Here is a 24,700-nt window from a genome sequence, read left to right on the forward strand (position 1 = left end):
TTGCTAGGCATCCAGGCTAATTCCACCTATGTCAGCTTCTTCTGTTTCTTTGAAGTGATTCTCTGCAGCATCTACCTGTGCTGAGAGCTGGGACCATCTGGCATGTTGGCAGCAGGGACTGTCCTACTGGGCAGGTAGAGGCAGCAGCTGAGGTCAGGGGTCACTGTCGATAAAGAGAGGTCAGCATTGCTCCAGAGCTGCAGGCATGCAGCCAGGCAGGGCCACCTCCAGGTCCTGCTCCACCTCTCCACCTTTCTCTCTCCTCCACCTCTTCCCCTCCTGCCTCACAACCCTCCTCTTCCCTTGCCCTTCTGGTCTCCACAGAAGTCTCCATGACAAGAAGTGGGAAATATGGGCCTGTAGGAATCTAGAAACCTAGTTCCAGTCCTGATTTTGCTCCTAATTTTCTCTGGGCCTTCATCATTCTTTTCCTTACTTGGACAGTGACAACTTCTTGTTGAAGGGTCACATAGGAGAACTTGTAAAGGTGTCCAGTGCCCTGGTTATTGTTATTTTTATTTGAAGGGATGAAGGTCAACTTCAGTTTGTTTAGTGATCTCTGCATTGTAGATCAAACATGTTCTCAGACTATAGGAGCTTTCTCGGTTTCATTATTGACGGGGAGACCTGCTCACCTAAATGGGCTCAGGGAGTGGAGTGACTAACCCACAAATAAGGGCAAGAGTTCCTTTCGCACAAAGTGTGCTTTGTTTTACTGTCTGTTCTTCAGTGGATTCCTCTGTTGGAGATGTTATTGTCTGCCTTACACTTTGAGCTTCTAGTTTAAGGCTTATCTCTGTCTTTTGCTTGCAAGAAAAAGTTCCCAAAGCAACCTGGCAGAATGGCAGTGCTTCCTCCCTCCGTCCCCCTCCCCTCCTCAACCCTATATAGCCAGCACCCTGAATGTTTTCTAAATATTCATGCCAGTGGAACACTTTCTGATGTCACTGTCATTAGTGACTATTGCTAACTACACCCAAGGAGACCGCCTTGGCTGTGAGACTCAGCTGACTCTAACATGCACATTTGCCAACATACAAGGAAACAGTGATCTCAGAATGTTTTCGTCAGTCTAAATGATACGTTATTTTCCGTAGGGACACCTGAATGAGTAGCTAGACCAAGTGCAGGCTGGAGTCAAGCTCACCATCACAGTGACAGCAGGATAGCCTTAATTATTCAAACACCACCAACACTGGCCAAGCTGCCTCTCTCCCCACATGGAAGCAAGCTGACCTCCCTCTTACTTGGTCTCTCTCACTTTCCCTCTCTCCCCATCTCCCTTAGCCTCTCTTATAAAGACACTTGTGATGGTGTGTAGGGTCCACGGACATAACCCATGATAATATCTCAAAATTCTTAACTTCATTGAATCTGCAAAGACCCCTTTTCCAGATAAGGTAATTTCCAGGTTCCAGGGATTAGGATTTGGTATTTTGAGTGGCCATTATTCAGCCTACTACCAGTACTAATTTTGAATTTTGAAACTGGTCTATGAACCAAGTGAGGAAACTTTCTGGGGAAGGAGTGAGCTGGTCCTTTGCTGCCACTTCTGGCAGGAGGACTGGATTTGGAGTGAGAGGGGTCGCAGCTGCTCTCAACCACATCTGATTTCCTTTTTCTCTGAGCCCATGGCTATGGTGAAAGCTCAGTGCACCTCACCCTCCAGGACCAACAGCTGGTGAGAATGGGAGAAACGTGGAGCCCCAGCTGTGCTCATGTTGTTGGCCTTAGTCAGGTAGGACTTGGGTTTGGAAACTTGGTGAGAAAGCCCAAGAAAGCGTGAGAATAAAGATGTCCTGAAAGGTGGTGTAACTTGGTGCAGGACAGACTACCAGTCTTTTCTTTAATGATTTCTTAGTAATTATTTCCAGGATCTTGGAAAGAACTCTGTCTGCTAAAAGTTTCTGTATCAGAGCAATAGCTCATGGAGACAATGCTGATAAGAATCCGTGGAACCTGATACAGACTCAGAGACATGCTGACCTCTGTTCATTTGCATGCACACACATGGGCTATCCATCTTTTGTGAAAATTATAGAGAAGTATTTCATTTTAAAGTATATATGTATGAGAATAAGCAGGTCTCCATCAGCCTTTGATACAAATATTTTGTCAGGTGGACTAATTCATGAGGATGGTCTGACGTTTCATTTAAGTGCACATAACTCTGTTAATAGAGTGGACTCTGGAAACAGATCACGTTCAGCTATCACTTACGTGACTTACTAGCACTGTGGCCTTTGATAAGTCAATTAACCCACTAACTACTACGATTACCATCACCACCACCACGACTTCACTTACCACTACTGTCACCATGACCTCTCCTGCTCCCACCATTACTGAAGAGCAATGAGCGTGAATTCACAATTCAGCCATAAAAATGAGTCTTATCATAGCTCATGTAGCTATTAAAGGATGCCTTACCTTGAGAAAATCCTATATACCTTTTTAAAAGCAGTATGTGAGAGAGACATTACTAAATTTCTTTAAATAGCTAGTGGGTCTACTATATTTAAAATGTAATTCACTTTCCCCAAATTAAATTTACACAAGACATCCAGGGATATAATTTTTATATGAAGTGAGGCAAGACTGTATTATAGGGTAGCACTGTGTTTAATTTGTGAAATGAGTGAAGCAGCTTCCAGGCGTGCACAGAATCACAAAGGTACAGGGTAGAAGGGATCACTTGAGTTTTACATATGACCAGACACCTGTGGGATTATACAGGCACACGCACACACACAGCTGAATGCACACATATACACATGCACACACACCAGACACCCCACATTCATGTGCCCACACCACACACACACATTACATAAATACATACACACAGATATCACAATGCACATACCATACACACTCATGCACACACCACAGATGTGCATGCACACACATGCACACCTACACACATAAACACACCCATCACATTCATGCACACACATGTACACACATACACACCCTTCCCACCTCTCACTCTACACACACCTTCACACCTTCTTCTGATGTAAGTAAGCTAGCCACACTTCAGTTTGTGACTAACTACTAAGGCTGTATTGATGTCTTTATTTATTTTAATTAGCATGAACACCATTGTAATTGACAGGATTTTTGTAGCTACTATCTTGTCTTTTCTTTTCAAAAATAAATTTAATATGCTTTATTGATTATGCTGTTTCAGTTGTCCCAATTTCTTTTCCCTTTGTTCCCCTCCACCCAGTGGTCCCCCTCCCTCCAGTTGTTCCCCCCTTTAGTCCATGCCTATTGGTTATGTATATAGTTCTTCTCAACATCTTCCTGTCTACTCCACTCCCTCCTACTATGCATCTTAATTCCTGTACGATGTCCCTCCCTCTCCCCCTTCCCCCTCTCTGCTCACCTCCCCCCATAATGTTCCCCATACCTATAATTCCTTTCCCACTCTTGTTGCCTACTTAGTTTGCCTTTGTTTCAGTTCCATAGCTTCTGTTGTTGGTTGTTGTGATACAGTTTCCTTTTTTTTTAAAGTATATTTTATTGATTATGTTGTTGCAGTAGTTCCAATTTTTTTCCCCTTTGCTCCCCTCCACCCAGTATCCTCCTTCCCTCCAGCAATCCCATCCTCCTTAGTTCATGTCCATAGGTTGTGCATATAAGTTCTTTGGCTTCACTCTTTCCGATATTATTCTTAACTTCCCCCTGTCTATTTGTACCAACTGATTATACTTCTTAATCCCTGCACCATAACCCCATTTCTCCCCCTTTCCCCTCCCAGCTGATAACCCTCCAAATGATCCCCATACCTATGATTCTGTTCCTATTCTGGTTTGCTTAGTTGGATTTGGTTTTTATTTTTTAGATTTAGTTGTTGATAATTGTGAGTTTATTGTCATTTTAGTGTTCATAGTTTTGACCTTCTTTTTCTTAAGTAAGTCCCTTTGACATTTCATATAATAATGGCTTGGTGATGATGAACTCTTTTAGTTTTACCTTGTCCGGGAAGCACTTTATCTGCCCTTCCATTCCAAATGACAGCTTTGCTGGATAGAGTAATCCTGGTTACAGGTTGCCTTTCATCACAATGAATATGCCTTGCCAGTGCCTTCCTGCCTGCAAAGTGTCCTCTGAGAAATCAGCTGATAGTCTTATAGGCACCCCTTGTAGCAACTCACCGCCTCTCTTTTCCTGCCCCCAGGACTCTTTGTTTATCTTTCACCTTTGGCATCTCTATCATGATGCATCCTGGTGTGGTCCCACCTGGGTCTAGCTCACCTGGGACTCTCCGTGCTTCCCGGACCTGTATGTCCATCTCCTTTGCAAAATTTGGGAAGTTTTCCTCATTTGTTTCAATTCTTGCTTCCTCATTCTGTACTGGTTGACTGTTGTTTTCTTCCTTATGTTCCAAATCATTGATTTGAACCCCGGTTTCCTTCCCTTCACCATTGGTTTTGTGTGGATTTTCCTTCGTTTCACTTAGCATAGTCTTCATTTCTTCTCTTATGTGTTTGCCATACTCAAGCATAGCTTTTAAGCCTGTGAGCATCTTTATCACCAGTGTTTTGAATTCTGCATCTGTTAGGTTGTCTGTCTCCTCATCTGTTAGGTTGGCTATCTCCTTGTCGCTTAGTTCTCCCACTGGAACCTTGATCCATTTCCCCTTTTGGGCCATATTTCTCTGTCTTCTCATTCTGACAGGCTCCTGTGTTTGTTTGCCTCCGTGTCCCAGGTAGAGCTGTCACTCCTGTTACATTGTAAGGGGCGGAGCCTTAGGGATTCGTCAGTAGAGGGCGACCTGTTTCACCACGTTTTGGCACTGTATGTGGGGGAGAAGTCTGAGAGGGAATAATGCTGCCTGCCCAGCACTCGCTCCTTTTCCAGGCACCTCTTCCACTTCCTCATAGAACTGGTGCTCCTCTAGCTGCTGCCCTGGCCATTGTTCCCAGAGTGGGTGGGTCTGCAGATATTCTAGGACTGTGGGGGCCCCTTAAACAAGTGAACTTTGCTGAGAGACCAGCAGTTTCTGCCTCCACTGCAACCCCCACTGGTCTGCACAGTCAGAAGCAATGAGGCTTGATTTTCCCCAGTGCTGGGACTGTGAGCTGCGAGGTCCAGTGAGGAGCTGAGAATGACCCCTAGGTGTCCCTCCTGACTTTAAAATGTGTGACTGCGCTTTCTGTCAGCCTGCCACTGCTGCTGCCACCACATCGCATCCTCTCCGCCCTGGCTCCACCCCTCCTACCTGTCTGGATGAGTATTTCTTCTCTATATCTTTGTTTGCTGGACTTTCATGCAGTTTGATATTCTGGAACTTCTGGTTGTTTCTAGTTTTGAGGTAGTTGTATTCCTTCTTAGTTGTGGAGGGAGATGCAGCATGTCTGTCTACCCACTTTTCATTTTAATGTTCATAGTTTCGATCCTCTTTCTCCTAAACTATTTTTTTTTTTAACATTTCATATAATAGTGGTTTGGATCTGATGAACTCCTTCAGTTTTACTTTGTCATGGAAGCACTTTTTCTGCCCTTCTATTCTGAATGACAGCTTCATTGGATAGATTAATCATGGTTGTAGGTTTTTGCTTTTCATTACTTTGAATATTTCTTGCCAGTCGCTTCTTGCTTGCAGAGTTTCTTTTGAGAAACCAGCTGATAGTCTTATTGGGACCTCTTTGTACATAGTTCTCTTCTTCTCTTTTGCTGGTTTTAAGATTCTCTCTTTATCCTTAATTTTTGACATTTTGATTATAATGTGTCTCGGTGTGGTTCTCCCCGGGTCCAGTTTTTTTTAGAACTCTCTGTGCTTCCTGGACCTGTAAGTCTATTTCCTTCCCCAAGTTAGGGAAGTTCTGCTTCATTATTTTTTCAGATAAATTTTCAATTTCTAGATCTTCTTCACCTTCTGGGAACACTATAATTCAGATGTTGGCTCACTTATGACTGTCCCATAGGTTTCTGAGCCTCTCCTCATTTTCCTCACTTTTTGTTTTTTCTTTCTGCACCGGTTGACTGTTTGTTCCTTCGCTATGTTCCAATTTGTTGATTTGATCCCTGGTTTTCTTTCCCTCACCACTAGTTTTGTATGTGGTTTTGTTCATTTCAGCAGTACTAGCCCTCATTTCTTCCCCATCTTGTTTAACATCTGCTGTTAGGTCTGTCAGCATTCTTATAACCTAAGCTCTGAACTGTGCCTCAGAAAGATTTCCTATTTCCTGCTTCGTTAGAATAGATATTTGCTGTCTGGTCAGCTGTGTCACCAGGATCTCTATCATGATCTGTGCCATCCTGACAGTTTTGTGTTTACCTTTGCTTCCTGGGTGGGGCTGTCACACCTCCTACGCTATAGGGGGCAGAGCCCCGTGCACTCATCACAACTGGGTGACCCTTCTCACCACGCTGTGGTGTTTTGTGTGGGGGTGGGGGTCCAAGATGGATTCCTGCTGTTCACTCTCCGCTGAGAGACAGGGAGCTTCCTCCTCCATTCCCACCCACTCTGGGCCTCACAGTCCAAGGCAATGGGGGTCTGCCTTCCTTGGTGTTGGAATCGCAAGCTTACAGGTCTGGTCTGCAGTCGAGGTGCTCCCCAGGTGCTTCTCATCTCCCCTTAATTACGGGTGTCTGTGATTACTGCTGTCCCGCTGCCATTGCTGCTGCTGCTGCTGCCAGCACAGCTTGACCTCTGCCCTGGCTTCGCCCATCCTACACCTCTGGATGAACACCACTTCTTTATAACTTTATATGTTGGACTTCCATTTATTTTCTGGAACTTCTGGTTATTTCTGGTTTTGCGGTGGTTGTATTCCTTCTTAGTTGTGGCGGGAGATGGAGTGTGTCAGTCTATGCCTCCATCTTGGCTGGAAGTCTCACTATCTTGTCTTAATAGAACACATTCTGGGGAAAGTGTGTGGGATGCAGTGGATTCTGAAGATTGTACGTGAGGAGAATGAAGGGTGGATGTGAGCTGTTTCTGCTGAGACATTGGTGACAAGTCTTCTGGGTTCCTGCCAGCCCTGGGGGAGCATACAGTGTAAGAAAAAACTAGGCTTTTACAGGTTTTCCTTGCTTTCCCTCATCTACCAGGTTGGTGAGCTGCTGGCCTCACCGTTACTGGTGTTCTGTGCGAAGGTTCTGGAGAGAGTGGTAACAATGTCACCCATGTTGGAGGCTGGGATATCTGCTTGAATGAGAGTTTTTCACACTGATATTCAGGGACTTCCTTCTGAGAGTCAATAAGAATTGATCTTACTTGTGACCATAAGTGACAGTGGTTTGTATTTCTCATAGTGTAAAGTGCATGGGCTCACAGGATGCTCCCAGAATGTGATGTTTCCTCCACAGCAGGAAAAAAATTGAATATCCCATTTTATAAACTGATAATGACATGGTTCTTGGTTCCTGTAAGGATTGTCATTATTTCAAAAGATATGGATAAGGGGACTTTGGCAGAATATTATTGATTTTGCTTCAAATGATAGATTTTCCATTACTATAGTATTCAAAATGTAGTAATAAGCCAATTTTTATACTGAATAAAAATGTGGATGACTTTCATCTCTCTCTTCTGCATTATCCGTTTGGGATCATCTTTCTCAAGCCCAAATAACACATTAGTGTCTCCTTCAATGTGAGTCTGCTAGAGTTGAATCAGCTCTGTTTCTGTCCATCTGGAATGCTCTCACCTTTATTTTTAAGGGATACTTTTGCCGGCTCTAGATTTTTAGGTTGAGATTAATTTTCTTTTCTTTTATATTTTAGATAATGAGGAAGGGAGAGAAACATCGATTGGTTGCTGCTGATACATGCCCCAACTGGGGATCAAATTAGCAGCCTAGGCATGTGCTCTGACCAAGAATTGAACCCCCAAACTTTTGGTGTACAGGACAACACTCCAACCAACTGAGCCACACTGACCAGGGGTGAGATTAATTTTTTATCAGCTTTTTAAAGATATTGGTTCCTTATTTTTTTTGTCTTCCAAACATCAGCTCTCAGTCTGATTTAGCTCATTTGGCATTGATCTGTCTATTTTATGACTGCTTTTTAGATACATTTTTAAAATCTTATTTTAAAGTAATTTTATTGCTGAGGGAAGGATTAAAAAAATTATTCTTGGGCCCTGGCTGATGTGGCTCAGTGGACTGAGCACCAGCCTGTAAACCAAAAGGTTGCCCGTTTGATTCCCAGTCAGGGCACAAGCCTGGGTTGTGGGCCAGGTCACTGATTGATGTCTCTTTCTCGCATCGATGTTTTTCTCCTTCTCTTTCTCCCTCCCTTCCCCTCTCTCTAAAAATAAACAAACAAACAAATAAATAAATAAATAAATAATTTAAAAAATTCTTCCTGGGATATAGTGTGCTTCATAGATCTGTAGCCCAATGCTTTCTATCTGTCCTGAAAAGTTCTTAGTTATTATTATGTCTTTAAATATCACCTGTACTCCATTTTTTCTCCTCTCTCCTGGAACTCCTATTACATGTAATTAGACTTACTCCGTGTCTTACCTTTTTTCTTTTTTCTTTTTGTATTTTCCCTTTGGGATGGTTAATTTTATGTATTAACTTGGCTGGGCTGTGGTGCCCAGATTCTTGATCAAACACCAGCTGGATATTGCTGTGAGGGTATGTTTTTTTAGCTGGGCTGACATTAAAATCAGTAGTCTCTGAGTAAAGCAGATCACCCTCTATTATGAAGACGGGCCTCATCTAAGCAGTCAATGGCCCTAGGAGTCAAAACTGAATTCCCCCGAAGAGCAAGGAATTCTGCCTGAAGACTACCTTTGCACTTGATTGAAACATCAACTTGGCTGGAATTTCCAGCCTGCCAGCTTGACCTGCAGATTTAAGACTTGGTAGCCCCCATGATCATTTGAGCCAGTTCCTTACAATAATCTATTCTAGGAGTAGAATGAGCATCTCCCATTGGTTCTGTTCTCAGGAGAACCATGACATCCTCTCTCCATCTCATTCTCTGTGTCCTCTTCACAATGATCTTCCAATGGACTCATTTTCACTCCTGTGCTTAGTTGGCAATTAAACCTTACACACTTGTTTTCTTTTCTTTACTTCTGAAATACTCATTTGATTCTGTTTTTCTTTCTTTGTTTTCTTTTCTTTTTGCTTTCATGTCTCCCCCTACATTTCCCATTTTGTTTTTTTAAGTCACTTTTACCCTGTTGAGCATGGTTATATGAAAGTCTGTGCCATGAATCCTAATCTCTGTCTCCTTCCACCATCTGTTGTCTGCTGGGTTTTGTTAAAGTGGTCTTGTCTCCTCCCATGCCCACTTGTTTTTGTTGTATTGTCAAATTATCTGTAAGATTATTTTACTCTAACTCTTAGAAGGATCATCTTAATCTGAATTCAAGTGTAGAGATGATTTCAAGCTGCTCTGTGAGCCCCACAAGGGTCTGCTCACATAGGGTTTGCACTGCGTCCTGACTGACTGACTCCGCTTACTGTAGCTGCAACTGCATCTGCCTCCTGAGCCCCTGAGCCTCCCGCCTGGCTCTGTCTTCCCTTTCTGGCCCTCCCACACATCTCTGCTCTCATCCGCCAGACTTTGTTCAGATGTCACTCTCTCAGATCTTTTCTGACTCTCTCATTAGAGTTAGGGTCACTTTTTAATCTCCTCTTTGCATTATTTTTCTACAAAGCATTTATATTTTGCTTGTCTTCCCCACTAGAATGTAATCACCTAGGGAATATTGACTTTTGACCATCTTATTCACTGCTCTACTCCCAGTGCAAAGTGGTTGTGGGCACAGCATAAGTGATCAATACTCATTTGTTGTATGATTAGACAAGTGCCTGCCTTATGTTGACCAACTTCTTAATGTTTGGATAAATGAAATGTATTGACAAGGGAAGTATTCTCCTTAAATGGCAAAATTCCCAGGAGCAATATACAGTATTCCCTCACTTATCACGGGTATTACATTCTAGACCCCCCCCCACGATAGGTGAAAATCTGAGAAGTAGGAACCTTAGATTTATTTTAGTATTTATATATATATTAAAGCTTTATAAACCCTTCCCACACACTTCTAAACCATTCCCAGTCCCTTATTAACCTTTCCCACTCCCTTATTAACCTTTTCCACACTTTTATAGACACTACTTATGTTCTTTAACATATTCTACACTATTAAACCTACGTAACTTTAATAACATACGTATACAATACTGTAAAATTTTATATGAGTACTCACCAGTGAAGTATACAACTTGAATGATGAAGATGATGAATTAGCTGTGCAGTACTGATGACGATGAAAGTGATGAAGATGAGATGAATGTACTGCACAGTAAAGAAGAGCATTACAGCTCTTCTAAAGGCACCACTTCATCAGGCACTTCTTCAGGTGGTGCAGTAGTATCTTCGGCCTCGTCCGTAACTTCTACTTCCACTAAAGGCGTAGGTGTAACCGACCTCTTTGTTTGAGTGATGAACATAGTTATGGGGGGTTGCTGGTGTTGCTGCTTCTTCTGATGGAGAATGTTTTTGTAAACTGACATGGCACTGTCAATTGAATTTGCAAACTGCAATGAATGAACCAAATGAGGGTCCCATTCTTCAGCCACTCATTGAAGTTCTTTGGCCATTCTGACCATGATTGCAAGACGATCAAGTGTTAGGCCAACCTCCTCCTCTTCTTCAACCCATTGTTCATCTTGTTCCTCATCCTCTTCTTTACTTGATCTTACTGAACTTAGTCAGCTCCTCCAGGTCTTCGTCCATCAATGGTTGAGAGTGCACATTGATCTGAGTATTTCTGTCTTCAGTAGTCATGCCACTGAAGCCCTCTCCTCCCAGTATTTTTGCCAGCTTCATGGCCTTATTCACCGCAGAGTGATGGATTTCATCAGGAGAGAATCCCTTTAAATCATGGACCACTTCTGGTCACAATTTTTTCCAGCTGTCATTCAAAGTCTCACTCTTCATATCCTTTATGGCCTTTTGAATATTTTGGAGACATGATGCAATTGTGTACTCATGTCAGTACACCTTTAGTGAGAAGTCTTCATCTGAGTCCATAGCTTCAACGAGGTTTTGCTGGGTGTTTTGGGTGTAGAGTGCCTTAAAAGTGCAAATAATGCCTTGATCCATTGGCTGAATGAGCAATGTGGTGTTCAGCGGCAAGAAGTCTATCTGGACATCATCATATGTCAGGTCGACAGCAAGGCCTCCAGCATTGCCCATTATCAGAAGCACTTTGAAATCAAGGCCTTTCTCTGCCAGATAAACCTTAACCTCCGGGATAAAATATTGATGAAACCAATCAGTCGTGAGGAGTTTCGTGATCCAAGCCTTAGGGTTGTGCATCCAGTACACAGGCAACACATTCTTATTTTTGTTTTTTAGGGCCCTTGGGTTCTTGGACTTATAAATAAGCCCTGGCTTTATCATAAAGCTTGAAGCATTCCCACACATGATTAAAGTTACCCTATCTTTTTGGGCCTTGAAACCAGGGGCTTTTGCTTCTTCCTTCATAATGAAATTTTGAGATGACATCCATTTCCAAAATAAGTCTGTTTCATCCATGTTGAAAACTTGTTCAGGCTTATAGCCTCCTTCCTTGATGATATCTTTGAACATGCTGTTCATGTACTCCTTGGCTCCAGCTTTATCCACAGAGGCAGACTCTATGTGCAGAGAAATGCTCTTGAGTTCAAAGCATTTCTGAAATTTGTCAAACCAGCCCTTGCTGGCACTGAATGGAGTTGGTCTGGTTGGAGAAGTACTCGAAGGTCCTGCTTCAACATCATTGTCGTTGTCCCCTTCTTCATTCTCATCACCGTTGTGATCATCCCTTTTTGCTGCTAAATGATCATACAGTTTCTTGGCCTTTGTCCGGATGGTGTTTGTATCCAGTGAGATATTCTTTTTTCTGCAATCATTTATCCACACAGATAATGTGGACTCCATCTTCACAATGATCTTATTGTGCAAAGTAACCACCCTCTTTGCTGTTTTGTTGAAAGTCACTGATGCCGTAGACCTGATACTTTTTTTAAATTAGAATTTAAAAAAATGCTTTATTGATTATGCTGTTACAGTTGTCCCAATTTCTTTTCCCTATGTTGCCTTCCACTCAGTGACCCCCCTCCCTTCAGTTGTTCCCCACTTAGTCCATGCCCATTGGTTGTGCATACAGTTCTTCTCAACATCTTCCTATCTACTCCACTCCCTCCTACTATGCTTCTTAATTCCTGTACCATCTCCCTCCCTTTCCCCTCTTCCCCTTCCCACTGATCTCCCCCCAATATGTTCCCCATACCTATAATTCTTTTCTCACTCTTGTTGCCTACTTAGTTTGCCTTTGTTTTGGTTCCCTAGCTTCTGTTGGTTGTTGTGACACAGTTTTAATTTCAATGTTCATGGTTTTGATTATCTTTCTCCTAAACAAGTCCCTTTAACATTTCATATAACAGTGGTTTGGATCTGTTGAACTCCTTCAGTTTTACTTTGTCATGGAAGCACTTTCTCTGCCCTTTTATTCTGAATGACAGCTTTGTTGGATAGAATAATTGTAGTTGTAGGTTTTTGCTTTTCATTACTTTGAATATTTCCTGCCAGTCCCTTCTTGCCTGCAGAGTTCCTTTTGAGAAATCAGCTGATAGTCTTACTGGGACCCCTTTGTACATAGTTCTCTTCTTCTCTCTTGCTGGTTTTAAGATTCTCTCTTTACCCTTAATTTTTGACATTTTGATTATAATGTGTCTTGGTGTGGTTCTCCCTGGGTTCAGTTTTTTTTAGAACTCTCTGTGCTTCCTGTACCTGTAAGTCTATTTCCTTCCCCAAGTTAGGGAAGTTCTGCTTCATTATTTTTTCAGATAATTTTTCAATTTCTAGATCTTCTTCTTCACCTTCTGGCAACCCTATGATTTGGATGTTGGCCCACTTATAGCTGTCCCATAGGTTTCTGAGCCTCTCCTCATTTTCCTCACTTTTCATTTCCTCTTTCTGCACTGGTTGACTGTTCCTTCCCTATGTTCCAATTTGTTGATTTGATCCCTGGTTTTCCTTCCCTCACCACTTGTTTTGTATGTATTTTCGTTCATTTCAGCAGGGCTAGCCTTCATTTCTTCCCTATCTTGTTTAAGATCCGCTGTTAGATCTGTAAGCTTTCTTATAACCAGAGCTGTAAACTGAGCCTCAGAAAGATTATCTATCTGCTGGTCCAATAGATCATATGTTTGCTGTCTGTTCAGCTGTGTGATTGGGATCTCTATCATGATCTGTGCCATCTGACAGTTTGTGTTTACCTTTGCTTCCTGGGCTGTCACACCTCCTACGCTATAGGGGGTGGAGCCCTGTGCACTCGTCACTACTGGGCGACCCTTCTCACCACGCTGTGGTGCTTTGTGTTGGGGCAGGGGTCCAAAGTGGATTCCTGCTGTTCGCTCTCCGCTGAGAGACCGGGAGCCTCCTCTTCCATCCCCACGCCCTCCAGCCCTCACAGTCTGTGGCAATGGGGGTCTGCCTTCCCCAGCATTGGAATCGCGAGCTGACTTGTTTGGTCTGCAGCCAGGGGTGCTCCCCAGTTGCTTCTTGCTTCCCCTTAAATATGGGTGTCTGTGCTTACTGAGGTTCCTCAGCCTTTGACACAGCTGCTGCTGCCAGCACAGCTTGACCTATTTTCCCTGGCTTCACTTCTCCTATCCGTCCAGACAAGCACCAGATTTTTATAATTTCATATGTTGGACTTCCATGTAGCTTTATTTTCTGGAACTTCTAGTTATTTCTGGTTTTGTGGTGGTTGTATTCCTTCTTAGTTGTGGAGGGAGACGAAGCATGTCAGTCTAGGCCTCCATCTTGGTCGGAAGTCTCCTAGACCTGATATTCTTCTCGTCCTTCTTTATATAGCAAACTGTAGAATCGTTGATTCTGTAATGGTGGCCAACAGACACATAGCTTCTCCCTTCCTTCAACATGTCGAGAAGTTCCACCTTCTCTTTTATGGTAAGCATCTTCCTCTGACACTTGGGTTCAGTGCCAGAATCCTTAGAAGATACATAACATTTGGGTGGCATTGTAGGGCTTGCAATAAATTTAGTCTTTAAGAAAAATTTCACAAAACACAACACTGCAGAGCAAAACGATGCACAGCGATCGGAGGTAGGAGTGAAGTGGACAAGGTGAGATGCTGAACATAAGCGCACAGTGCGGGATAGCAGACAGATTGACGCTATGGTTACTGAGCCAGTCAGCAACCAGGATACACAAGACAATGCTCTGGTTGGTCGCCTTCCATCAATCAGCCAATCGTGTGCTGTGTACAATCTCATGTAGGCAAACAAGCTTGAGTGTACATCTCTTTTTCAGCATAATCTATGTTTTCGTCCACAAAAAAAATACATACTGTAAACAGTGTGCAGTATTTTATTTCGATTTAATATTCTTTTAATGTTAGAATCATTTATTATATGCATTTATATATTTTTAAAAAATTTTAGGCAAAAATAATTAAAATCATAAATACTACACATATAAATACATATACAGTACTGCAAAAATCCCACGATATAGTGAAAAATCTGCAATAAGTGATTAAATATGATATTTTTAAAAATCCCGCGATACAGGCCGTGTTAAGTGAACCACGATATAGAGAGGGACTACTGTAATTAAGTTTGATGTTCAGTTCTTTTGTGAAATAACTCCTTGAAATAATGGTAGAAATTAAATGAAACTTAACTAATATACAAATATTAAAAAAAAAACTCCCCAGAAAACTGAAACAAGGTTTTTTTTTAATAATTTTAATTTTTTGTAAGCTATGGGCTATCTGACATGTTTAGGGAGATCAGTGCTTATATAAGGAAATGTTTTATTAAATAGTTCTCTGTTGAGTCTAATATTTTTAAAAGATTTTATTTATTTATTTTTAGAGAGAGAGGAAGGGAGGGAGAAAGGGAGAGAAACATCAATGTGTGGCTGCCTCTTGCATGCCCCAAACTGGGGACCTGGCCCGCAACCCAGGCATGTGCCCTGACTGGGAATCAAACTGGCGACCCTTTGGTTCGTAGGCTGATGCTCAATCCACTGAGCCACACCAGCAAGGGCTAGTCTCATTTTTTTATCTTCATGCAAAGATATTAGGACTGTTTTTTAGATTTTTCTAGCAAGATTTATAATAATTTTTTTCCCTAAAATTTCCTTCAAGGGCACAGGATGATAAATTTTTACCTCTACTGACTGTAGTACAAAGGAGCCTGTCAGATCTTTGTAGGCTATTCCATAATATGCTAATATTGCAAATTACTCTTGGCACAAAAGGTTTGCTTCTACCTACTGATAATTTTGCAAGATACTATTAATGATCATTAATATCAGAAATTTCGCTGAATTAAAGAGGCTTGAGATATTAGATTCTACAGCTTAGTGTGACAAAATTTTGGAAATTCAAACTCACACAAAAATGTGGATATAAACAGCAACAGGTCTCCAGCACACCCACTGCTGTTCCTTAAAGGGAGGCATCTGGAGTGCAGCAGGGAGGTGGTACTGAGCAGAATTTACACATTACTGTTGTCAGAGATTTTAAATAAGTATCAAACTTCTCCCTGATAAAGTTAGTTTCTTATGAAACATGAAATCTGAAAAGGCTTCTGATACCCTGGCTAGTCATTTTTACTATTTCAGGAAAATATGTGCTGTGACGAAAGACAACCGAGGTTCTTCCCTATTTATCATCCATCTTGTTATTTTTGTCGCATGAACATAAGCCACGAGTCTTAACTCATAGCTCTAACATTCAATGCCTCTGGTCCATTTCTCCAATTTCATTTTCATTGCCAAGACTTTGACATGGGCTGTAGAACTAATCATAAGCTTAATCTTCAGTGTAGACTAAGAATGTTCAATATTTAAAATCATATATCATTAACACAAAGACATTATCTGTCTTATTAATATTTCCCCCTTTGTTGTGATTCTTTTTTTCTTGATGAAGAAAAATAAAAACTGAGCCTTGAGGTTGAAAGCTCAGGCAGATAACACTCTCAGCCTAGTAGATCAAGATGCAAAATTAGTTTCCTTTTCACTTACTTTTTTCTAAAAAGATGAGTATTTAAAGCACAGATTTTTTTATTACCATTCTCCCTATTTCCCCATCTTTCTGAATACTCTGAGAAGGACCAAAGGTGAACCTTCAGGATGGCTCTTCTCCTCAAACATGTACCTCTTTCTAAAGGGTTTGGGGGTGCGAGGTAGTCATGATGCAGACTTGGGTTCCTCAAGTTTTGCCCTTAGGTTTAGGTTGGTCTATGCAGAATTGTTTAAGTCCAGGGTGGGGCAAAAGTAGGTTTACAGTTGTGAGTATGAAAAACACAGAGTCTATTCTTGTATTATTGTTTATTAATTATTGTATTGTTTTTCCATATGAACAACTGTAAACTTACTTTTGCTTCACCTTGTATATTATTAGAGTGAGTGGAGAGGTAGCACTTCCTGAATACTTGCTTAGCCTTTCATGATTTTTTTTCTTTTGATTCTCACTACCATCCCCATGGGGCAATATTATTGTCATGATTTTATAATTTAGAACAATTTTATAATCTTGGGAATAAATTTTAGGCCCAACCTTTAGCCACATGCTAAAAACAGCTCTTCTATCTTTCTATTTTCTGTTTCAAATAATCTGGCCCAAGACGTAAAACAGTCAGTCACAGCAGTACGCATAGCCCTGCCAGCCCCGCTGTCTGCCTGGAGTAGAGGTTGTGTCCCTGCTTCCTCTGGACACCTGCCTCGTTTTGCAGAGGCGAATCAGCCACCACTTCAGAGAGCACCCCTGCTCCAGCCAGGGAACTGCCTCAGAGGTGTGGCGTTTTCCTGCAGGCTCCAGACAGAGGAAGCTTCCATATGCTCTAGTCAGTGCCAGGACCCTTCAGTGGTCCTGAGTGTGGACAGCCAGTGGCCACAGTGGGGGTGTTACCTTCCAAAACCACTCCTTTCTAGTGATTGTAGAACTCGACCACTTCTAAGACCATGTGACACGACACCTGATCCTTACAACTGGCTGTATTGGGTGGCCTGGGGTGGCGCAGGAAGCTGGGAGTAGAATGGGGGCTTGTGCTTCCATGCCAGAGCTCACTGACTTTCTCCACTGCCCGTGAAATGTGCTTCCTGAGCACATGCTAGCAACCGGCCAGTGCAGAGAACTCAGGGGCCCCTGAGTCCAGCAGCCCCTACCCCCCTCCAGGGCAGTCAGGCCCTGCACCATCGGCCTCCCTTCCTCCAGACTCACACCTGCCTGGCCCTCCATCAGGAAGGCTCCTAGTGACAGGTATCTGTGGTCCTGCTGGACACATTCACGATTATTCATTTTTATTTCCCCGGGGCACTGTGGACACTGCAGTTGAATGATACCAGATTGCATTGATGTGCTGCATGCTTCCTATTGTACATTCTCTGAACTGGGGCCCTTTCTACATTCAGCAATGCACTCTGACCTTCCTTCTTTTTTTAAGTTTGGATTGCTATAATTTTGCTCCCTTTGTCTTAAATAGCCATTGGCCAAAATGGAGAAAAGCTGCCCAATTTAGCCGTTTTTGGGCCTGCTTGTGCCAGTTAGCTGACGGGAATGGTGTGTGTCTTTGAGGACAAGTTCTCTTACCACTGAGGAGGGGCCGGTTGTGCTGGTATGAGGTGGGCAGCTGGCCGATGTCCTCGGTCCTGTGGGTCATGACCCGGCAGAGGTGGCCGGTGTGGTGCAGGCTGCCCACAATGATGCTGTGCAGGTACACGGGCTCGATGAAGTGGCAGAGAAGGGCACCCTGCAGTCCCAGCACATTCCACCTGGAGGGAGAGGGAAGGTCAGTGCATTTGCTCTCCAGGGTGAGGATGGAAGGGGGCAGCTGGGCATGTGCCAGCTGGGCCTGTTGTGCAAGGTACCTGTGCCTTTCTTCCCTCCACTCTCTGAGGTGTTACTGTCCCCACTGTGCAGACTGACAGGAGTCATCAGCTTTGCTGCTAATGATCTGAGCTTCCTAACTGCTGGGGACAGGGTCTGACGGTGGCTCTGCATTTTAATCAGCATGGGCTCCTTTTCTGGAAATGGATTGTTAGATGTACTGGAAACTACATATTCTCTCAGGGACTTAAAATTAGATTAAAAGAGACTAGAGCCACACAGTCCCTGAAATGAATCTGCATTTTTCTTTAAATTAGCTGGGAAATATCAGAAATGCAGTTTTTCCCTTCAGTTTAGGAAAAATGCTCTCTTCTCTTGCTGTGTCCTCAGCAGCCAGTATGACCTATGGTGTTGAAATTAAGTGACATTAATGTGACCTTGTTTTACTCTGGGGTGGTTTTAGATGTCAGATCAGAGATGAAGGGTGAGCCCATTTTCTCTGAAATAAATAAGCTCCGGCTGAGTGTTTTTGCTTCTTCAAGCAAAGGTGACAGGGACATTTTAAGAAAATTTCTCCCTAAATTTCAGTGGTACACGGTTACAAATATCTGATACTTAAGTCACCATTCTGTGATTTCTACTCTAAATAATGTGTTTAAAACCCAACTGCCTTCAGCATGAGCATTATGCAGCTAATTTCTTACATCATTGTTCTTTTCATTAATTAACATTTCTCCACATTAGAGCAGTTATTGTGGTGCCTCCATGCTGCACGTTTCTTTTCATGATTGATACAGAGTCATTACATTTTCTCTTTCCTGAAGCAGTCAATTAACACAGAACCCTTTCCATTAATTACTGAGTGTTCAAACCAGCATGCCCTACCTGGAGAGCAATCTGCTCCGAGAACCTGCAACACCAATTGCTTTAAAAAGTCCTCTTTAAATTTTATTTCCAAAACACTAGCAATTTAACCAGCGACATTAATCTGCCTCGGAAGCATCATGGTGAATGAGGAGCATCTTTCAATCTCATGCAAGAAAAGGCAGCCATCTGGCCGGCGAGGATGCCTCCCATTCCCCCTGCGCAAACGCGGGTCGTTAAAGTAATGTGTTCATCTACATAAAACTCAAATGGAATATAAAAGGTAATATTTATATACAAACAATTTAGTCCTACAATTTAAACAGTCATTGGTTTTATGAAACATTTACTTTATCAGACTTGCATAGCTTCACTTAAAATAATGGTGGTCATTTCTGTAAGTCCTGTCATTTTTCTCAGAAAGGAACGGAAGGGCTTGTCCTCTGTGTAGTTGGAATTTTGCCAAAGAGTAAATGTCAGAAAGTTACAGAGGAGCAGGCATTTCTGAAAGCAACAGAAGAACTTTTCACAGATTTTGGGGACCCCGTCATTTGGTAATACCGTTTCTGCATGGACTTTTAGTTTCACCAGCACAGCACAATCTGATGTGGCAACCTGGCCTCTGGGACACGAATTCAATGAAAATTCCCACAAGAAGTTCTTGGTGTCCATGCTGTTTTGGAAAGAATGACACTCATGTGTCTGCATGGTGATTATGGGATTTGTCTCTTTTTCTTAAATTGGAAAGCAGAATCTCTGGGAAGTACTAAGAACACACCAAAAAGTGAGGAAAAATTCAACAAAGTCACCATTTTGGTATTTTGCTTACTTTTCTTTTAGATTTGACGAGGCTGGAAATGTATGCCAACAACAACAAAAGAACATTTGACAGTAAGACTGGTTCACCATGAAAGCTCTTGGTATTCATTTTTTAAGTGTACATGTTATTTTTGATCCCAGTATAGGCTTTCTTGTATTTTTAAAAGTATATTTTATTGATTATGCTATTACAGTTGTCCCAATTTTTTTCCCTTTTTGTCCTCCACCCAGTACCCTACTTCTCTCCAGCAATGCCCCCTTAGTTCATGTCCATGGGTCATGCATATTAAGTTCTTTGGCTTCTCCATTTCCTTTACTATTCTTAACATCTCCCTGTCTATTTTGTACCTACAAGTCATGCTTCTTGATCCCTGCACCTTTTCCCCCATTTTTCCCCTTCCACCTCCCTGCTGATACCTCTCCAAATGATCTCCATATCTCTGATTCTGTTCCTGTTCTACTTGTTTGCTTAGTTTGTTTTTGTTTTGTTTCTTAAATTCAGTTGTTAATACTTGTGAGTTTGTTGTCATTTTACTGTTCATAGTTTTGATCTTCTTTTTCTTAAATGTGCCCCTTTAACATTTCATGTAATAATGGCTTGGTGATGATGAACTCCTTTAGCTTTATGTTGTCTGGGAAGCACTTTATCTGCTCTCCCATTCTAAATGATAGCTTTGCTGCCTAAAGTAATCTAGACTGTAGGTCCTTGCTTTTCATCACATTGAATACTTCTTTTTTCTTTTCTTTTTTGTTTTTTCAATTACAGTTGTCCCATGTTTCCCCCATTGCTTCCCCCTAGCTCACCCCTTCTCCCCCAGTCATATCCCTCCCCGTTGTCCATGTCCATGAGTCATTTATACACGTTCCTTGACTAGACCCTTCCCTTACTTATCCCCCTTCTCTCCCTCCCCCCTCCTCCCATTGACTACTATTCTACTCTTGGTCCTATTTAGTTCGTTTGTTTGTGTTGTTCTTTAGATTCCTGTATTAGGTGATATCATATGGTATTTTTCTTTCTTGACTGCCAAGTTTCTTTTGAGAAATCAGCTGATAGTCTTATGGGAACTCCTTTGTAGGTAACTTTTCTCTTCTTTTAAGATTCTCTCTTCATCTTTAACCTTTGGCATTTTAAGTATGATGTGTCTTGGTGTGGTCCTCTTTGGGTCTAGCTTGTTTGGGACTCTGTGCTTCCTGGAATTGTATGTCTATTTCCTTTACCAAATTAGGGAAGTTTTCTTTAATTATTTTTCAAATGTTTTCAATTTCTTGCCCTTCTTCTACTCCTTCTGGAATCCCTGTGATTCAGATATTGGCACTTTTGGAGACATCCCAGAGTCTTCTTATTCTCTCTCTCTCTCTTTTTTTTTTGAATTCTTGTTTCTTCACTTTTTTCTGGTTGACTGCTTATTTCTTCCTTATGATCTAATTCATAGTGAAGGGCTTCCTTCCCTTCACTATTGGTTCCCTGTGGATTTTTCTTTATTTCACTTAGCCTTCATTTCTTCCATTATGCATTAGGAGTACTCAATGAGTTCTCTGAAAATCCTGATCACCAGTGTTTTGAATTCTGCATCTGATAGGTTGGTTATCTCTGTTTTGCTTAGTTCTTTTTCTAGAGTTTTGATCTGTTCTTTAATTTGGGCCACATTTCTTTGTCTCCTCAATTTGGCGGCCTCACTGTGTTTGTTTCTGTGTATTAGGTAGAGCTGCTTTGACTCCCTGTCTTGGTGCACCTGTTATGTTGTAAGGGGCAGAGCCTTAAGTATTCATTAGTTTGAGGTCACCTGTTTCACCATTTTGTGGTGCTGTATGCAGGGGAAGGGCCAGAGAGGGAACTCATCCCTTATCCAGTCACTTCACCCACTTCCCATATGTGACTGGTGCTCCTCTGACTGTTGTCCTGGTGGTGGTTCCCAGAGTGGGTGGGTTTGTGTACATTCTAGGACCATAGGGGCCCTCTAAACTGACTCTTCTGAGAGACGAGTAGTTTCTTCTGCTGCTCCAACTCCCACTGGTTTGCAGTCAGAAGCTGTGAGGCTTTATTTTCCTGGGATTGGAACCCTGGGCTGTGTGGTCTGGCCTGGGGCTGGGATCCCTCCCCAGGTGTCTCTCCTGGCTTTTATCCACTACATGTGAATGTGGGATCACCCATCCTACCAGCTGCCACTGCTGCCTTGCCGCATCCTTGCCACCGCCTTGCCACCACCTTGCCACCACCACACAGCATCCTCTCTACCCTTGCTCCCAGTCTCTGCCCCTCCTACCCAACGGGATGAATATTTCTTCTTTAAACCCTTGGTTGCTGGACTTTCATACAGTTTGATTTTCTGGCAGTTCCGGTGGTTTTTTGTTTTGAGGTTGATTGTGATTCTTTTTATGGTTGTGTGAGGATGCGAAGCATGTCTACCTGTGCCTCCATCTTGGATGGAAGTCTGGCTTTCTTGTATTTGTATGTATTGATGGAGCATATTTTCTTGCAGTGAAGGGCCTAGATGGGTAGATTTGCAGTTATGATGCTAAGTTACCATTCATGGCGAAGGATTCTGGGGTGGGGATCTTAATTTAATGCAGATAGTGAAGTTTTAACACTTCTTATCAGTTAAAAGCAGGGAAGTGGATATTTCCCCAATTGGTGAGAAAGCACTTTCTTGAAATAAGCTACATCTTGAACAATAAAATTAGTATTCCTAGAAGAGATATCACTGTGCTTTAGGCCACTCATGTATTGGCTTTGAACAAAACTTCTGGAACATATTTGAGTGGTTCTGATTCTATGGGATTGTCTAAAGACAAATAACTTCTATATCTTGCTTCCTGCTAATAACCTTTACAATAAAGAGAAAATCAACGTTTTCCTTGCCTGGCTATAGAAGTTTAAAGTTATTCAGCTAACACAATCAATAAAATCAAACATCTTTCTGAATATCAACTGGAGAATTTTCAACATTCAGGATTGAATGGAAAAATACCTCTCCTTTTGTTCAAACAGATGACATTACTGTAATGTTGACAGAAAAATAATACCATGTCTAGTTTTCAATATAGATAATCCCTATATAAATATATTTTTGTCTGTTTGTCAATAACTGAAATACCAAAGAGAAGTGGGGAAGATCTTGGGAAAAGGCTGCCTTTCTTTTTTCTTTTAAAAATATCTTCATTTGAGGCCACGTTCATTGACCCTAGAAAGAGAGGAAGGAAGAGAGAGAGAGAGAGAGAGAGAGAGAGAGAGAGAGAGAGAGAGAGAAAGAGAGAGAGACATTGATGCAAGAGAGAAACATCAGTCGGTTGCCCCTGCACGCACCCTGACTAGGGATCAAATCTGAAACCCTTTGGTGCACAGGATGACACTCCAACCAACTGAGCCACACAGCCAGGGCAAGGGTGCCTTTATTTAACTGAAAGAAACAATCTCTTTTCTCAGTTCAAACCTTGGCTCCAAGAGTCAGTGGAAATAATCTCAGGAAGGGGTCCTGCTTCAGATGGTCACTACCTATTTGTGCCTGGGATATAGACAGAGAGTAGTGGTTACTGGTGCATGTTTTGAGTGGTTGCTGTTCCTGCCTATTGTTTTTGCCACTTGACATGGCACAGAAAGGAGACATAACTCTCCAAAGTTACAATGAAGTCTGTGGTGCATTGTTCAAGTACCATAAAAAATATTTACCTAATCTGGCATAAGAACAGACACACAGATCAACTGAACAGAATGGAAACCTCAAAAATAAACTAATAGACATGATAAGGATCCCATGTCCAACAAGGACTCAGGCATTGACCACAGCAGTGGTTTCCAACTTTGGTGCACACTGGGCTCATCTGAGGACCTTTGGGAATCTCCTGGTGTTGAGAGGTGGTCTGGGGTATAGCATTGGCCAGTGTTTTCAGTGTCCCAAATGATTCTAATGGGAGCCAGGGATGAGATATGTAGCAAAGCACCCAGCACATATTTCAGAGTAAAAATATTAGTTAGAACACTGACAAAAATCCTTGACCACTTCCTGCTCCTCTAATCTACTGCAGGTCTTCTGACTCTGAGGTGGGGCTAGAAGATGATTTTGATGGTCTCCACATTGGTCACATGGTCATAAGAGTAATATAACTTCTCCATTAATCAAGAGTCTTTATCAAATGACATCTCTCATTGAGAAAACTGTGGTATAAGAATTCAGTATCCCCCTCATATCCTCTTCTACCTCCATTCTCATAATTTCACCCCTCACTTCTTTGATCAACAGGTTATAATGCCAAGCCAGAGGCATTTCTGTACAAGTGACCCATCCTGTTCCCACTCTCTTGATATCTTCCCTTGTGCCTAAGTAAAAGAGAAAACCAGCAACCCTTTGACTCTATAATATCACTGCTAGGAACAAATCCCATGCATACTCTCAATAAAAGGCAAGGGTACACATATACACACAAGTGGAGTTACAAGAGGATTGCTTGCAATTGCAAAGCAAACTAAACAAAACAAAAAAGTGGAAATGATCAAACTGCCTCTTAATAGGGAATGGTTATATAAATTATGGTACATTCACAGAAAGAATACAGATAGAGTACACACAGGTTGCCTGCCACTGCAGGCATGAGTCACTGTGTTCCCAGGTGCCCCTGCTCCTCCCACCTGACCTCCTAGCTGTGCCTTCTCTTCTGTCCTGTCATCCTACTGCTGTCTCTCTCCTTACCCCTTCATAGGCTATGAGCCAGCTAACTTAGGGTACTGTTATCACCACAAAAACCATGTGTGTATCAGCCAGCCCTCACTCACGCTGTCACCTCACTACCATCTCCTCTTGGATCCTAGCCACTGTGCTGTGCAGGATCCCCAGTAGCCCATGTAGGGAACCCTGGATGCTGGCTGTGAGAGTACACCATCCTGAAAGTGAGGCCTCCAGCCCCAGGGAGCAGACATAGGTGCTAAGATACTCTACACACCATGGAGGTTTGTAACAAAACAGATTACCTCTTTCAGGCCGCTAAGCTTTGTCACACACAGTAGATAGCTGGTGTGGAGCCTGTTATATTTTCTGAGCTGATCTTTGGCTCTCAGGACCTCCTTAAGAAGTTCATATATGCAATGGCAACAAAAACTGCCTGAATAATACAGTCTCTGGGTGGATGTTTGTATTGTCAGCGGAAGTGGGGGTGGGTGAGTACCTAGGAAACATGGTTATTCTG

General features: G+C 42.3%; 1 protein-coding gene across 1 annotated transcript in view; it reads right to left on the minus strand.

Annotated features, from left to right (window-relative positions):
- ADARB2 (adenosine deaminase RNA specific B2 (inactive)) overlaps positions 1–24,700 on the minus strand; it is a 470,823-nt gene that overhangs the window by 5,410 nt on the left and 440,713 nt on the right. Inside the window, exon 8 of the mRNA XM_090267996.1 lies at positions 17,603–17,784. Within this exon, the coding sequence (XP_090124122.1) occupies positions 17,603–17,784 (182 nt within the window). The remainder of the gene's footprint in view (positions 1–17,602; positions 17,785–24,700) is intronic.

The sequence above is a fragment of the Furipterus horrens genome, unplaced genomic scaffold, assembly GCF_987537825.1.
Source record: "Furipterus horrens unplaced genomic scaffold, mFurHor1.1.pri manual_scaffold_2, whole genome shotgun sequence".
Classification (NCBI taxonomy): domain Eukaryota; kingdom Metazoa; phylum Chordata; class Mammalia; order Chiroptera; family Furipteridae; genus Furipterus; species Furipterus horrens.